The sequence below is a fragment of the Nothobranchius furzeri genome, chromosome 7 (genome assembly GCF_043380555.1).
Source record: "Nothobranchius furzeri strain GRZ-AD chromosome 7, NfurGRZ-RIMD1, whole genome shotgun sequence".
Taxonomy (NCBI): domain Eukaryota; kingdom Metazoa; phylum Chordata; class Actinopteri; order Cyprinodontiformes; family Nothobranchiidae; genus Nothobranchius; species Nothobranchius furzeri.
Window position 1 is genome coordinate 24,063,128 of NC_091747.1, and position 16,031 is coordinate 24,079,158.

General features: G+C 40.5%; 2 protein-coding genes across 2 annotated transcripts in view; both read left to right on the forward strand.

The window, feature by feature from the left end:
- Positions 1–304: 304 nt before the first annotated feature.
- On the forward strand, positions 305–10,637 carry LOC107397349 (solute carrier family 35 member F5). The gene is made up of 15 exons (XM_015977317.3): positions 305–477; positions 1,171–1,312; positions 1,707–1,856; positions 2,299–2,361; positions 2,463–2,544; positions 4,007–4,197; positions 4,314–4,395; positions 7,026–7,113; positions 7,311–7,375; positions 7,458–7,562; positions 7,688–7,847; positions 7,941–8,031; positions 8,111–8,265; positions 9,151–9,251; positions 9,569–10,637. The coding sequence occupies exons 2-14, from the start codon at positions 1,178–1,180 to the stop codon at positions 9,230–9,232; spliced, it is 1,449 nt and encodes a 482-aa protein (XP_015832803.3). The 5' UTR covers positions 305–477; positions 1,171–1,177; the 3' UTR covers positions 9,233–9,251; positions 9,569–10,637.
- Positions 10,638–10,808: 171 nt separating this feature from the next.
- Positions 10,809–16,031, forward strand: part of LOC107373875 (G-protein coupled receptor 39) — an 88,492-nt gene continuing 83,269 nt past the window's right edge. The window contains exon 1 of the mRNA XM_054734321.2: positions 10,809–13,497. Coding sequence (XP_054590296.2) covers positions 12,714–13,497 — 784 coding nt within the window. The 5' untranslated portion in view covers positions 10,809–12,713. The remainder of the gene's footprint in view (positions 13,498–16,031) is intronic.

The window sequence follows — 16,031 nt, forward strand, 5'->3', positions numbered from 1 at the left end:
AAAATATTAAATATTCAGTCAAATCTAAAAAGAAAAACAGGGAATTCATCTTCTGTTTTATTTTTATATTGCCTTTCTATTTTAAGCACAAATACTTGCTTGGTTTGACTTTAAAACTTGAATGTGTCCCTTTAAAAAGCCTCATAAGATTAACTAATGCTTAAAATCCCAGTCTCAACAATCTAGTGACACGAATCACCTTTAGATGTTATTAATAAAATTTCATTAGACCATCTTTTTATATTTAGAGCGGCACAAAGATCCCAAAGTTTTTTTCTTTTAAGACTTCAAATCCCAGAAATCTTTGCACAGTAAGTGATGTCACCTGACTGATAAGGGGTGGGTATGCTAATGTTTACAACCAAGATCTGACTACAGTTTCATTGCAACAACAGTGATTTCGTTTATATTGCACCATAATATGAACTGACAATCAAACAGTGGTAAAAAAAATAAATGACTACGTCACATTTTCAGGTAAGATCACATTTTCTTACGCTTTTAATCGCATAACTGCAACGAGCTTGTTAGCGCTTAGCTTGTGAAACAGGCAGCTAAACAGCGACTCTGTTTACATCCTTTTCCCAAACAAATGAGGTGGAAATGCGGCCAAAAGTTCAGTTTAAAAGTGAAGTTTAATTACAGACCTTGGGCATATATCTTATTCTTTTTAAACGATGGTAAGAGTTTGACAGCTAAGACGTGAAAACAGCAGTTTCTTTTAGAGCTTCCTGCTTGTTCGATGTAATTCCTCATTTAGTGTAATTAGTTTTTAGTCTGTCCTCTGAATGCTCTGGCTGTGATAAACAATGTTGTTGTATTTTCTATGCATTGCTGACAAAATCAGTTTATTTTAACAAACGTACACAATTTTCTGCATGAAAACCTAAATCATCACATTTTAAAACAAAACATTTCAACCTAATTAAGTTCTGCGTAAACTGTGTTCTTTATTCATTTAAGTTTGAGTCATATTAAAAATCAAAACATTTTCTAAGTATTTCAACTCATTTTTTAAGTTTTAGAGATTTGTTTCCAAATACAATTTTTAAAAACACATTTTAACAATTAAAATCTCTTTTATGTCAGGATCATAATATAAAATAAATATATGATTTATAAACATCAAAGAGAGGGAAGCCTTCCTGTTGACACCTGGATGTTTTTCAGCGTCCTGATGGAGTGGGTGTTCGTCATGAACCGGATGAGCTCTCAGAGCAGCTCTGCAGCACAGCGGAGGCGGATGGTCCTGGGGGTGGTGATCCTCCTGCTGGTGGATGTCATCTGGGTAGCATCCTCTGAGTTAACCTCTGTAAGGATTTTATCACAGCTTGTCCGGTTTTCACTCCTGCTGTTTTGGGTGGATTTCTTTACACATGTTCACAGTGATTGAGCAAAACAGTTTTGTGAAACTGCTTTTAAAGGCGGAGTCAAAAAAGTTAGTTGTAGCATCAGAAGTGAGATGTGGAGAGTATAAACCTGGCGTGGGAAAAGTGTCGGATTTCCAACAACATATAATTTTATGATTTTATGACTATTTTTTCTGATGTTAATCTTATTCTGTTTTCAGAGCATTTTGATTTTATGACTTTGTTTTGATCTATGTGAAGCACTTTGTGATTCTATGTCTGTGATAAGTGCTATATAAATAAAATGTACTTACTTACATAAAACAAATTATTTTGTTTCTCTGAATCTCCCTTTAGTACATCTTCAAGCGACAGGAATACAACAAACCCTTCTTCAGCACTTTCACCAAGACGTCCATGTTTGTGCTGTATCTGCTGGGGTTCCTGCTGTGGCGGCCCTGGAGGCAGCAGTGTACTGGCACGCTTAAACACAGACACTCTGCATTTGTAAGTTAAACCCTTTGGTGGATATTCCAGAAGGGTTCAAATGAAGGCAACTGGACTTCTTCAGTTTCATGAAGACGTTTTACTTCTCATCCGAGGAACTTTGTAATGAGAAGTGACAAACATCTTCGTGAAACCAAAGAAGTCAAGTTGCCTTCATTAGAACTCTTCTGGATTATCACGACCTGGATGACTGAGAAGCTTCACCAGCACACCTTTGATCGGAAGTGTTTTGGTTTTTGTGATATTGCCTTAGACTACAACAGTAATGTTTCATTGTTTGTATAAACCTGCACCAGGATAAAAAAATCACTTTCTTTTATGGTTACTGACTTTATTTTTCACACATCACACATTGATTCCTGTAGAATCCATTCTCCATCACACAAAGCCACAGAAGGAATTCTTGATTTTGTTGTAGAAGCTGATGCTATTTATCCTGTAGTTTGCAGATGCTGAGGCTTACTTTGCACCCTGCACCAACGACAACACTGTGAACAACTGTTTGGTATGTAGTTTAGAGAAAATTTTGAATAATTGTGCATTTAATGCCGAACTCCAAGTAGTCTTGGTATGCTTTGGAGCTGATTGTTCTTGTCATGGTTGCAGAGTGAACCCCTGTATGTCCCAGTGAAGTTCCAGGATGTACCCACTGATTTCTCTGATTGTTTAAATCGAGACTGTGAAACTTGTGAGTACAGACGCTAATTTAATTTTTTTATTATAAACAAGGTAACATAATTCATAGTCTCTTTTTTTAGATTTATTTATTTCTTCTTACTAAGGCTTTAAATAATAGAAAACGCTTGCATTTTAATGGGGCGTTTCTGAGGCTTTGAACATTTTTGAAATTGAAACAGAAAATTATTAGAGTAAATAGAATTTGCTCTGAGACGAGTGAAAAAGTTGCATATTTACATATTTAGAGTTCGTGTCACATCACTGCTGAAAAAATCATCCAGAAGTGAAAATATACAAGAAACCTGTGTTTATGAGAACATAATCAGAGTAAAGAGTAAACAACTCCATTTTTTTGTGTTCCTAAATCACCTTCACAAGTGGAGGTTTTAAATGCCGTTTACCCACGTGTGGATGAAAACTCTTGGTTTTTCTGAAATGACAACAAAGCTGCTGGCTGCACATTCATTGTTACTTCCTGCTGTAGAAATAACAAATAGTCATTTCTACCTGCTTTTGTGCTTCAGGCGCACTTTAACCCTTCCACTGTCTTAATGAGTGACCCCGCCAGCAAAGTTGACCACTCAGCAGGACTGATGGTTTATCCCTTGAGGTCCACATGGCAGGAATGAGGAGTGAGCACCACCTCACCCCTGCCACGTGGACCTCAAGGGATAAACCATCAGTCCTGCTGAGTGGTCAACTTTCCTGGCGGGGTCACTCATTAAGACAGTGGAAGGGTTAACCTGAACCTGTTGTCACAGAACATTGAATCTGTTTGAAATGGAGAAAATCTCAGCAGAAATATTCTTCCTCTGTTTGCTGATAGGTTGTTACTTCGGTTCAACTAGTGGTGCAGAGAGGACTTTTTAATTTATTTTATTATTTTTGTCAGGATGAAATTAAAATTACTTTTAAATGAGTCACATTTTTGGCTCCAGACAGGGGCTACCTCCCAAAACTCCTTCATGCACATTTATTTAATTCACAAATGCTGTAACGTGTGGTTTCCATTTACTGAGTTTTCTAAGTCCTTGTTGTTTTTAGTGCTTCTATTGTTATTTTTCACCTCTTGGCTCTGAGAGTGACTAGATCACTTTTCTACCGGTTTCTGCCTTTTGTTCTTTTGGGGTCATGCGAGTAAAACTGATGTTAAGATTTAATTAGAAATAGGGATGATTCTGTTCAGGTTTTACCAGCAGGGGGCAGGCATTAGTCAATCAAAATACACAAATAATTAAACTTTGTCCTCAGAACTACTCTTTAAATAATAAATCAATCAAAAATGAATGATAAATTATGATCTACATACTTGAACTCTGTTTTTGGAAATAAATGTAATTAGCTTCTAGCTTTAAACCCTTTAATCACCTGTGGAAGTGTCTCGCTGCACAGAAGCATTCACCTGATGCACACCATTCCAGTTTTCAGTTTTATGACATGAATTAACCCATTTTCTTTCCTTCCTCCCACAGCTGCCAAAAAGCAGCGAGTCCGTTTCAGTAACATCATGGAGGTGCGTCAGTTACCGTCCACTCAGGCCCTGGAAGCCAAACTGTCGCGGATGTCCTACCCAGCTGCCAAGGACCACGAGGCCACGCTGCGAACGGTGGGAAAGCTGACCATCACAGATGTGGCCAAAATCAGTTTCTTCTTCTGCTTTGTGGTGAGAAAACTGCAGCAGCAACTCCTGGCCCAAACCAGGACCTAACTTTAAGAGGCTGAGCAGACAGACGTGTCATCAGATTAAATGTCACATTTCTGTCTGTGTTCATCTTCTAGTGGTTCCTGGCTAATCTGTCCTACCAAGAAGCTCTTTCTGACACGCAGGTAGCCGTAGTCAACATTCTGTCTTCCACTTCAGGTCAGTTTCTGTTCCGTCTTCTGTGGACTTGTGTTAAAGAAGTATCAAATTATTCTTTGAATCATTTTAAAGAGCAAGTCACCCCCAACCAGATTCTTACTCAACTTCCACTTCCTGTTTGAAAAATGCAGACCGAGAGGGCGGAGCCGCTAACAAATAAACACACACAGGCTCGCAATGACATTGTGACATCATATGGTACCAGCTAACGTTCTAGGGTACATCTTAGCCAATAGCGAAGGCAGATTTAAATTCAAATGCAGTGCAGAGTCTTTACCTGACAACGGCACAACACTGACAGTTTTAGGCAGAAAATTAAAATTTTAACTAAAATGCACTAAAGTGCAAAACTATTGGCTACATTAGCAAAAGAGATAGCAGTCCCACCTGATGCAGATACATTTAATAATGTGATAAATAGTAATATCAATTCAATGTTTATACATGAGGTAAGTGAAAACGATGTTGTAAATATAGTAAGAAAATTTACAAACAAAAAATCTACAGATATACATGAAATTGATATAGGAATGATAAAAGAGGTTATATTTTCTATAGTGAGACCATATTATATATATATATATATATATATATATATATATATATATATATGTATATATATATGTATATATACGCATATATGGGGGGGCCTGGTGCCTATCTCCAGCGGTCAATGGGCAATTAGGCAGGGTACACCCTGGACAGAGAGCCAGTCCATCGCAGGGCATCACAGAGACACACAGGACAAACAATCGCACACACACACACACACACACACACACACACACACACACACACACACACACACACACACACACACACACACACCTAAGGACAATTTAGACAGACCAATTAACCTAACAGTCATGTTTTTGGACTGTGGGAGGAAGTTGGAGTACCCGGAGAGAACCCACGCATGCACAGGGAGAACATGCAAACTCCATGCAGAAAGATCCCAGGCTGGGAAGCGAACCCAGGACCTTCTCGCAGCAAGGCAACAGCTCTAACCACTGCACCACTGTGCAGCCCTGCTGGACATATATTACTAAAAATAAATTATTAAATGATAGTCGATATGGATTTAGAAAAAACAGAACCACTATGCAATAATGCAGATGGTAGAAGAAATAGCACAAGCAAGTGAAAAGGAAGAACTCTCTATTAGTATATTTGCTCATTTAAAGAAGGCTTTTGACACCATTGACCACAGGAGATTATTGAAAAAGTTGGAGAATTATGGTGTACGAGGTATAGCAAAGTCCTGGATAGAGAGTTACTTAAAAGACAGACAACAGTATGTAAAAATTAATGATATAAAATCTGGATTTAGAGAAATAAGTTGTGGAGTTCCACAAGGGTCAGTAATAGGTCCTATATTATTTAATTTAAATATAAATGACATATGTAACATGACAGAAATTTTCAAATTTATAATGTTTGCAGATGATACAAATTTAGTTTGTTCAGGTAAAGATGTAAAAGAACTTTTAAAGAAGGCCGAAAAAGAGTTAAATGTCCTCAAATCTTGGTTTGATATAAATAAATTATCACTGAGTATATAATTATTTAATGATATTTGGAAATAAGAAGGTAAAAAATGGGGACTTTAACAATTTCAAATACTAACATTGAAAGAGTGTCTGAAATAAAATTTCTTGGTGTTGTGATTGACTCTAATTTATCTTGGAAACATCATTTAAATTATATAAAAGGAAAAATTGCAAAATCTTTGGGTCTGTTATATAAAGTGAAAGACAGGCTAAACTATAAGGCCTTACGTCTAATATACTGCTCACTAATACAACCGTACATGGCATATTGTATAGAAATACGGGGTTCAACTTTTGAAACACATATACATGAAATAAAAACTATACAAAAGAAAACTATTCGAGTTATAAACAAGAGCAATTCTTATGCTCATACTGATCCGTGTTTTTAAAATCAAAGATTATGAAAATAGAAGATCTATGTTATTATAAAATAATGCAATTTATGTTTAGAGAAAAATTATTGTTTCTGCCAGAAAATATACAAATGTTTTTTGAAAGGAGGGAAAGTAAATATGATTTAAGAGGTGTATGTATGTTTGTTGTACAAAAAGCTAAAAAGGGTATAAAAAGGAGATGCATCTCTGTAATGGGAGTAACATTATGGAATGAGGCTTAAATAGAATTAAAATTAGCAACTTCACTTCCAGTTTTTAAAATACTTATCAGTAAAAATATTATTGAAGAGTATTAATTTGATGTTGGTGGATGGGTTTGTGTTTTTATTTTTGGTTATTGGCCCATTGAGGGAAATAGAAGAATTGATTTGTAAGTAAGTTAGGCAATTCTATAAGCTTTTGCTTCTGCCTGAACCTGTTCAGTTATGAGACACTAAAATACAAATATATGAATGTTGAGGAATGGAAATATATGTATCTATTTGTATGATATGTTACTGTTTACATTAATTATTTTTATGATGACTGAATAAAATTGATCATTCATTCATTCAAACTATACGTGTCTGCAGCACGATTAGACACACATTTATGTAGCTTATCAGAAAAAATAGTTGATTTGGGGGTGACTTGCTCTTTAAATAAAACTCTCCTCTCCTGACTCAACCTTTTCTCTCTTCAGGTCTCTTTACCCTCATCTTAGCAGCCATCTTTCCCAGCAACAGCAGCGATCGTTTCACTTTGTCCAAGCTGTTAGCTGTGGCCCTCAGGTACGACATGTTCATATGAACTTGATGCTTTTTGGACATTTTTTAGTGATTTAGCTCCAACGATGACTAGAAAGAACCAAACATTTTATCGTAATTCCTTCCTTAACAGGCATAAAACTTACATCAGTTTTGTTTTGCTGAATATCAAGTTTTAAAAATAGAGTTCTTCATTTTTGTGTTTCGATCTTTTTGTTCAGCATGGGAGGAGTTGCTGTTGTGAGTGTCTCCAGCATGGACAAACCTGATGAGAAAGGGGTTTCAGGTATGGAGACCACCTTCTCCTGTTCACCTGCTGGACCTAAACACAAAACCTGTTTTCTGAATCTGAGTGTCATGGTCTGAAGGTTCCCTGTGGTCACTGGTGGGGGCGATGCTCTACGCTGTCTACATCGTAATGATCAAGAGGCGGGTGGACCGGGAGGACAAACTGGACATTCCAATGTTTTTTGGTGTGCAAAACTTCTAATCCACCTTTTTATATTTTCTGTCGTATTTGTACTAAAACTTTAAGGAACCAGAAACCTTTACCTCGGAGAGTTTCTGGTCATCCAGGCTCAAGTTGTGTGTTTTTCAGGGTTTGTGGGACTGTTCAACCTGCTGCTGTTGTGGCCTGGTTTCCTCCTGCTTCACTACACGGGCTTCGAGGCCTTCGAGCTTCCCAGCCAGCTGGTTTGGACCTACATCCTCATAAACGGCCTCATCGGAACAGTTCTCTCAGAGTTCCTCTGGCTCTGGTGAGCAGCTGACCAAACAGATTTGGTTATTTTATTCGCATTTGATTTAGTTTTGATGAATGGTAAATGATTTATAAGCTTTTCTGCTCTCAGGGGCTGTTTCCTCACATCGTCTCTCATTGGGACTCTGGCTCTGAGCCTCACCATCCCACTCTCCATTCTGGCTGATATTTTCATGCAGAAGGTGAGTTTTCCCTCACTGCTGTACATTGCTGTACCTTGAGCAGATGGCTGACCTCTGTTCTCCTATCCTTTCCTTACAGGTGCGTTTCTCCTGGTTATTTTTTGCCGGAGCGGTTCCCGTCTTTCTTTCCTTCGTCATCGCGACGCTCTTGTGTCACTACAACAACTGGGACCCCGTCCTGCTTGGGCTGAGGAGACTATACACGTTTATTTCCAGGAAACATCGCATTCAGAGGTACACAGACTAAAAGCAGCTGTTAATCATCAATCTCAAAGGATGTGGCTGAAAAAAGCAAAGCTTGTTGCTTTTTTCACACAGAAGAAAACCGGTAATGAGAACCCAGACAGAGAACCATGAATCAGCCGATTACAGACACTCTTAACGTGACGGCTCTTCGACCACGTGCAGGCGTTTCTGTTTACATGTACAAACTGATTCTTTATTTAAACAAAACAAGGTAAATAATCAGCTAACTTATAAATTAGTAGCTCTATTCCAGATCCAAAAAACATTCAATCAGTGAAGTCATTTCCTTGTTAGTAATTATTAGTCATCGTGCACGCTGTTATTCACGTGACCTCTAACATCAGATGTGGTTAATATGGTTTTTGTGACGCAGCTGCAAAAAGCATGAAAATGGACCCACATGCTTATTGGATAAAGATTCAGCCTCACACACGCACGCACACACACACGCACGCACGCACACACGCACGCACGCACACACGCACGCGCGCACGCAAGCACGCGCGCGCACGTCCTTGTAGATAAAAGGTGAAGGTTTCTGCTTCATCCAGGTCTTGTTAGTTAAAGCTTTAGGTGTTATCACTGAAGTGAATTTTCTTGTGCAGCTGTTGAGGAGGAATTGACCGTTCCTGTGACACACTTAGAGACGCTTCTTCTTTTCTTTGGCATTTTCACACGGTTAATGGACTTGAAGCCTCGCTACGTTAAGTCTGTAATCTGCTGAGTGTGTTCGCCTGAATCACCTCCCTGCAGCAGTTTGGGCTCCATTCTTCTGGCTTCCGTTCGATGATTGTTATAATAATCATCTTTGTCAAGATGATGGCTTTGATGCTGATGCTGATGCTGACTGACAGCTCCTTCCCTTTACTCCAGACTCTCGGAAAACAGTGAGCAGCGTGAAAGCCTTATTCCTCTAAACACAGTTTCTCCAAATGAAGGAAGCTTCTGTTCGTGATCCAGTCGTCTAAATAAATGTAAGTCTGCAGTCTTCCTCACCCCTGCTAGCGTCTCGTCTCACGGGTCAGGTTGTGACCTCATTGAGTTCTGGACTCAGTCAAACTGGGTGTTTTTGTTTGTAAACTCAGTAATCACACTTTGTTTGCAGAGAAAACATGACATGTTTGCTCAAAAGATGGTTTAAAGTAACTCAAACCTGTTCTACCCAACTGATTGTGGTCACCACAGCAGAGGAGCGTTCCTCTGCATGTCTCTGTTGTTGAATGGCATTCTGGGTAATGTAGGCACATGGCTTTGCCAAAAAACTGTGATTATGTGTTTTCCTTCCCCGTAGATGCTGATGCTGACCCAGCTGAGCTGACACTCTGGATACGTGCAGAGAATCTACCCGAGTGCCTCCTATTGCATTTATGTACTTACAACATTTTACACACACACACACACACACACGCACGCACGCACGCACGCACGCACACACACACACAGTCTCTCTAAGGAAACTACGGTACGGCACAGTTCTGGTTATTAGGGATCATGTCAGTGTCGTGTGAGTACACTAAATACTTTACTGCTCTGGTAAGTTCATCACCACAAACCAAGCCCAGACTGTGACGTGATGTTTTGTAGAACACATTCAGCACCAGTTTCAACAGCATACGTTTAAAATTAAACATGCTCTGATCTTTGGAAGCTGCTCTAGGCTTGTTTCCTCTGGACGGTGTCGGATCCTGAGTGGAAGAATAAAAAGCTTATAAGCTATGAGATGCCTTTGATTTCAACCCTGTGTTTGAATCCATCTTTAAAATTTTTAAAGAGATCTTAAGGTGCTGATGTTTATTTGTGAAGCCCACATGAGCACTGCAGAAATATACTGAAACAATTTTTTGTATCACTGTAAATCATAATGAGATTTTAAAATCTGGGCTGATTTTTATGTTGAAACACAGACAGAAACTTATACATACATATATATATATATATATACACACATACAAATATATGTCATACAACAGAAACATTTTCTGTAAGCGGCCTGATTGTGAGTTGTGTAACACTACAAGTGGAGAAAAACTAACGTTTTTGCCACCCAAACACTTTTTATTGCACTTGTGATTAACTGCCTGTGTGAAGGCTGGTGGCGGTGAACAAGCAGAGCTGTTTAAGTGCTGAAGAAAAACTTGCACTTGCTTCGTTTTGTCAATCGGACATGAGGTTTAAAGTCCATAAACTGTTTTGGGGGGTTTATTTCTAAAAGGTCATGTTTCCTATTTTCTTGAAAGGTTTTTATCTTCTGTCTATGGTGCTCGTGGAATCACATTTGATTATTTTCTTTCTCAGGTTTTTGTCTTGTTTTTGTTGTCTGAGCTCCATTTGTCATTAATAAAGATGCTAAACAATCTAAAGAAATTACCCTTTTATTAACCAGCTCTCTTAATTTTGAGTCTGTTTTCATATTTCAGTCCATGATTAAAACATATCTTTCTAAATCTCTGTTCAGCGGTGGAGTTCTTTAAGCTTTGGGATGGTTTTGGTGGAGTGTTGGACCAAGGTGCACAAATTAAAAGCAACATAGGAATTGAATGTTTTTTCATGACACATGCTATGGCTGTTTTTCTTCATTTTTATCGCAGTTGCCTTAGTATGACATTTTCATCATAAATGTTAGCTATAGAATGACTTTTATACATTTCCACGACACATTCTATGGAATGATTTATCAATGCCTTTTTATGGCACATGCTGAAGACTGGTCCAAATCCTCTCCTCTTTTTTGTGTTAGAATATTAACAGTTTGCCTGAAAATATTTGAAGGACACTGTTTTAGAGCAAGCTAGAATAATGTGGAGGGGCAGCAAAATAGTCACAAATAATGCTAATTACTGGATTCGGAAAAGGGTAGATTGCCTTCTCCGGGTCAGGGATGAGGTCCTGCCCCAAGTGGAGGAGTTTAAGTATCTCGGGGTCTTGTTCACAAGTGAGGGAAAACTGGAGCGTGAGATCAACAGGTGGATTGGTGCTGCATCTGCAGTGATGCGGGCGTTGTACCGGTCTGTCGTGGTGAAGAGAGAGCTGAGTCAGAAGGTGAAGCTCTCGATTTACCGGTCGATCTACGTTCCTACCCTCACCTATGGTCATGAGCTTTGGGTAGTGACTCAAAGAACGAGATCACGGATATGAGCGGCTGAAGGGAGTTTTCTCAGCAGGGTGGCTGGGCTCTCCCTTAGAGACGGGGTGAGAAGCTCGGTCTTCCGGGAGGGGCTCGTCGTAGATTCGCTGCTCCTCGGGCATCTGGTCAGCATGCCTCCTGGACGCCTCCCTGGTGAGGTTTTCTGGGCACGTCCAACCGGGAGGAGACCTAAAGGGAGACCAAGGACACGCTGGAGGGACTGTGTCTCTCAGTTGGCCAGGGAACACATTGGGATTCCCCCGGAAGATCTGGCCCAAGTAGCTGGGGAGAGGGAAGTCTGGGCCTCTCGACTTTGGCTGCTGCTGACTTCAGATAAGCAGAAGAAAATGGATGGATGGGTGGATGGATGGATGGATGGATGGATGATTAACCATTAGTAGCAAATAAGTTAGATTGAAAACATCCAGCTGAAAGTTACTAAATTGTAGGATTACACCATGGCTGACGTAGCAGAATCGACTCACCATGCATTAGGACCGTGCATTAGCATAGCCATGCTGTTAAGTTGTGTTGACCCTGAGGATTACTAGTTAGTAGTTTATAGCTTTTATCATAAAGCTGAACTTAGTCATGAAGCCATAGCTAATAAATTATCTAAAAATGTGGCCGATGTGATTTAGGTCTTAACTTTAAGTTATCGTATTCTTCCTAAAAAGGCTAGTTTTTAATATTTTCCCTCTTATCTTTTAAATAGCCTCACAAAGCCTTCCAATAAACCTCACGGCTCCTTTTCAAAATCCAGACCACGGAAGTAACATCTGATGAAACTTTGAGTAAACAGAAAGTCCATTAATGCTGATAAGAAATGAAACCACTGCTTGTGCTCATTGCCTGGTGGTGTTTAATGTTTAACTGCTCTGCCCTCCCAGGAGGGAGGAGGAAATGTGTGCGAGTTAAATGTTGGCCAACACTTTGCTCAAACGGAGGAAAAACCTGTCGGATACCCACAAGGACTTCTGAGGATCCTGGTGGTTTACATTTTCATCCAGACGGGATTAGAGTGTTTTTCAGCCAAACACTGGAAATGCTAATCTGTCAAGTCAGTGAGACGAAGACAATGAAGAAGAAAATAGAAGGGAGTCTTTAAAGTTTCATCTGACAGTGGTAGGCTTCTTGTGATCCGTTTTCATCCGAATGAGGCACACTTCTAGGAAAACTGGAAACAATTTAATGCAAAATTGTCTAATAATCGTTGAAAGTGTTGGTCTCCTGTGGTTCTGAGAGGGACTGTGCTCAGCGGGACTGATAAGCTATCAATACCTGGAAAAATCTGGCTCACCACCCTGCAATCATGAGTGAGGGAGATAACAGGAATGAGAAAATTGACTGGAGTCAACTTGAACCCAACTATGCTGTCAAAATTTTTATGACAATCCTCTACAGCCTCATGCTGGTGACAGGTATTGTGGGTAATTCTATCACCATCAGAGTGACACAAGTCCTAAAGCGCAACGGCTACCTGCACAAGAATGTGACAAACCACATGGTTAGCTTGGCAAGCTCTGACCTGCTGGTTCTCCTCATTGGCATGCCCGTGGAACTGTACAGCACCATCTGGTTCCCCTTTACCTCTGCATCAGGTAATGCTTCCTGCAAGATCTACAACTTCCTGTTTGAGGCATGCAGCTATGCCACCATCCTTAATGTGGCCACCCTTAGCTTTGAGCGCTACATAGCCATCTGCCACCCTTTTCATTTTAAAGTTTTGGGTGGAAAGCGTACCTCTGCCCTGATCACCTTTGTCTGGGTGGTGTCCATGCTGGTAGCTCTGCCCCTGTTGTTTGCCACAGGAACCCAGGGGCACATACCAGCCAGGGAAAATAAACCAGCCCAAAACCTGACTTTCTGCACCAATCTAAGGGAGCACTGGGTGATGTACAGGGCCAGTATCTTTGTGGCATTCATCCTCTACATGATTGTACTCACTGGCGTGGCCTTTATGTGCCGGGCCATGATAATGGTGTTGCAGAAAACTTTGGGATCCTCAGATAAAGGTGTCAACGGGACTCAAAGAACCACCAAGCATGAAAGCTCAACTGTAAAGATGGCACGGAAGCAGACCATCATTTTTCTTGGTAAGTTGGAGGTTTATTTATTGTGGAGAGGAATTTAATGAAACTTAAAGAGCAAGTTGAGGCTGCGCAGTGGTGCAGTGGTTAGAGCTGTTGCCTTGTAGTAAGAAGGTCCTGGGTTCGCTTCCCGACCTGGGATCTTTCTGCATGAAGCTTGCATGTTCTCCCTGTGCATGCGTGGGTTCTCTCCGGGTTCTCCGGCTTCCTCCCACAGTCCAAAAACATGACTGTTAGGTTGACTGGTCTGTCTAAATTGTCCTTAGGTGTGTGTGTGTGTGTGTGTGTGTGTGTGTGTGTGTGTGTGTGTGTGTGTGTGTGTGTGTGTGTGTGCATGGTAGTTTGTCCTGTGTGTCTCTGTGTTGCCCTGCAATGGGCTGGCTCTCCTTCCAGGGTGATTCAGAAAAGGGTAGATGAGGTCCTGACCCAAGTGGAGGAGTTTAAGTATCTCGGGGTCTTGTTCATGAGTGAGGGAAAACTGGAGCGTGAGATCGATAGGTGGATTGGTGCTGCATCTGCATTGATGAGGGCGTTGTACCGGTCTGTCATGGTGAAGAGAGAGCTGAGTCAGAAGGCGAAGCTCTCGATTTACCGGCCGATCTACGTTCCTACCCTCACCTATGGTCATGAGCTTTGGGTGGTGACCAAAAGAACGAGATCGCGAATACAAGCGGCCAAAATGAGTTTTCTCTGAAGAATGGCTGGGCTCTCCCTTAGAGATAGGGTGAGAAGCTCGGTCATTCGGGAGGGGCTCGGAGTAGACCCGTTGCTCCTCCACATTGAAAGGAGCCAGTTGAGGTGGCTTGGGCATCTGGTCAGGATGCCTCCCTGGTGAGGTTTTCCAGGCATGTCCAACCGGGAGAAGACCTAAAGGTAGACCCAGGACATGGTGGAGGGACTATGTCTCTCACCTGGCCAGGGAACACCTTGGGATTCCCCCAGACAAGCTGGCCCAAGTGGCTGGGGAGAGGGAAGTCTGGGCCTCTCGCCTTAGGCTACTGCCCCCGCGACCCGACTCTGGATAAGCGGATGAAAATGGATGGATGGATGGATGGATGACAACAGTCAATTAAAACCATAAAATAAGCATAAAAATTTAATCAGACACAAAGGGTCCTGAAAAACAGGACCACCCCATCAGTCCAAGGTGTTGAAAGGTTTGGAGTAAAAATAAATCTTCAGCAACTTTTTAAAAACAACAACAGATGATGCCTTCCTAATGGTGACTGGTCACATATTCCAAAGAGTAGGTGCCGCCACTGAGAAAGACCTAAAACCTCTTCTCTGTAGCCTCACCCTAGAGACATTCACTCTAAGTCGGTCAGCTGACCTCAGTCCACGAGATGGAACATAATGCAGGAGAAGCTCAGAGACCGGTGCAAGGCCATTTAAACATTTATAAACCAGAACCAAAATCCTAAATTGCACACAGAACCTAACTGGAACCCAGTGCAGTGGCAAGAACTGGAGTCATGTGGTCAAATCTACATGTGCCAGTCAAAAGATGAGCTGTGACAGTCTGAACTAGCTGCAATAAACCTATGACCGTGACCGTGAAGACTATTGCAGTAGTCTAAACAAGAAGTTAAATGCATGAATAAGTTTCTCCAAATCATTCTTATGCAAAAGACTTCACCTTGTAAAGATTTCTCAGCTTATAAAAGCATGATCTAACAACATTATTGACTTATAAATCAAAACTAATCTGAGAATCAACCTTAACACCCAGATTAGACACCACATCCTTTGCACCATTTGAAAGGCCATTCACCAAAGACTGAGGAAATACAGGAGAACCATGCACGCCAGCATAATTAGCTCTGTATAGACTCATTAATCTGCAAGAAATTACAGCTCATCCAATCCTTAACATCACGAAGGCACAATGGAGCAGTTTCCTGAACTTTAGTGGGGGTTTAGACCTGACAGTCATCAGCAAGTAAAGAAAATAAAACAATTAGACTAACTAGACTTTTCCATCTTTTGTCCAAAATGCTCATCAGTTGCATAACTTTGTTTTTCCATTTCCAAACACAGCAGTTAAAAACACTGTAATTATTTCCCATTAAAAGGAAAACAAGCCCCCTGGCTGGATCGTTCTGTTATCTGAAGGAAAGCCGGAGCATCAGTATGCATTAAACCACTTTATGACCCTTTTCAGGTCCTTTCATGAGCTTTCAGCCTCCAGTAATGTTGATACTGAGATCACCAACATGTGGGTGGCTCAGTTTGTGTTTATAAAAATTCATATTTGTCACTTCATAGAAAAATCACACCTTTAACAAAAGACAAACCTTTAGATGTGTATTTAGCCAAGCCACATGATGAGATGAGATCTTGTTTTCTGATCTTTGTGGGATTTCTGTGGGATGCTGTTCAACGCAGCCCGTTTCCATAGTCTAATAACAACATACTAGAGTATTGATGAATATATAAATATTGATGAGGACAGATGTGAGTGAAGTGTGTGTTATGATAGATTTTTAATAATATTTCAACATTTACTGCATGATTTTAGATTGGGTGTGCAATAAGAGATT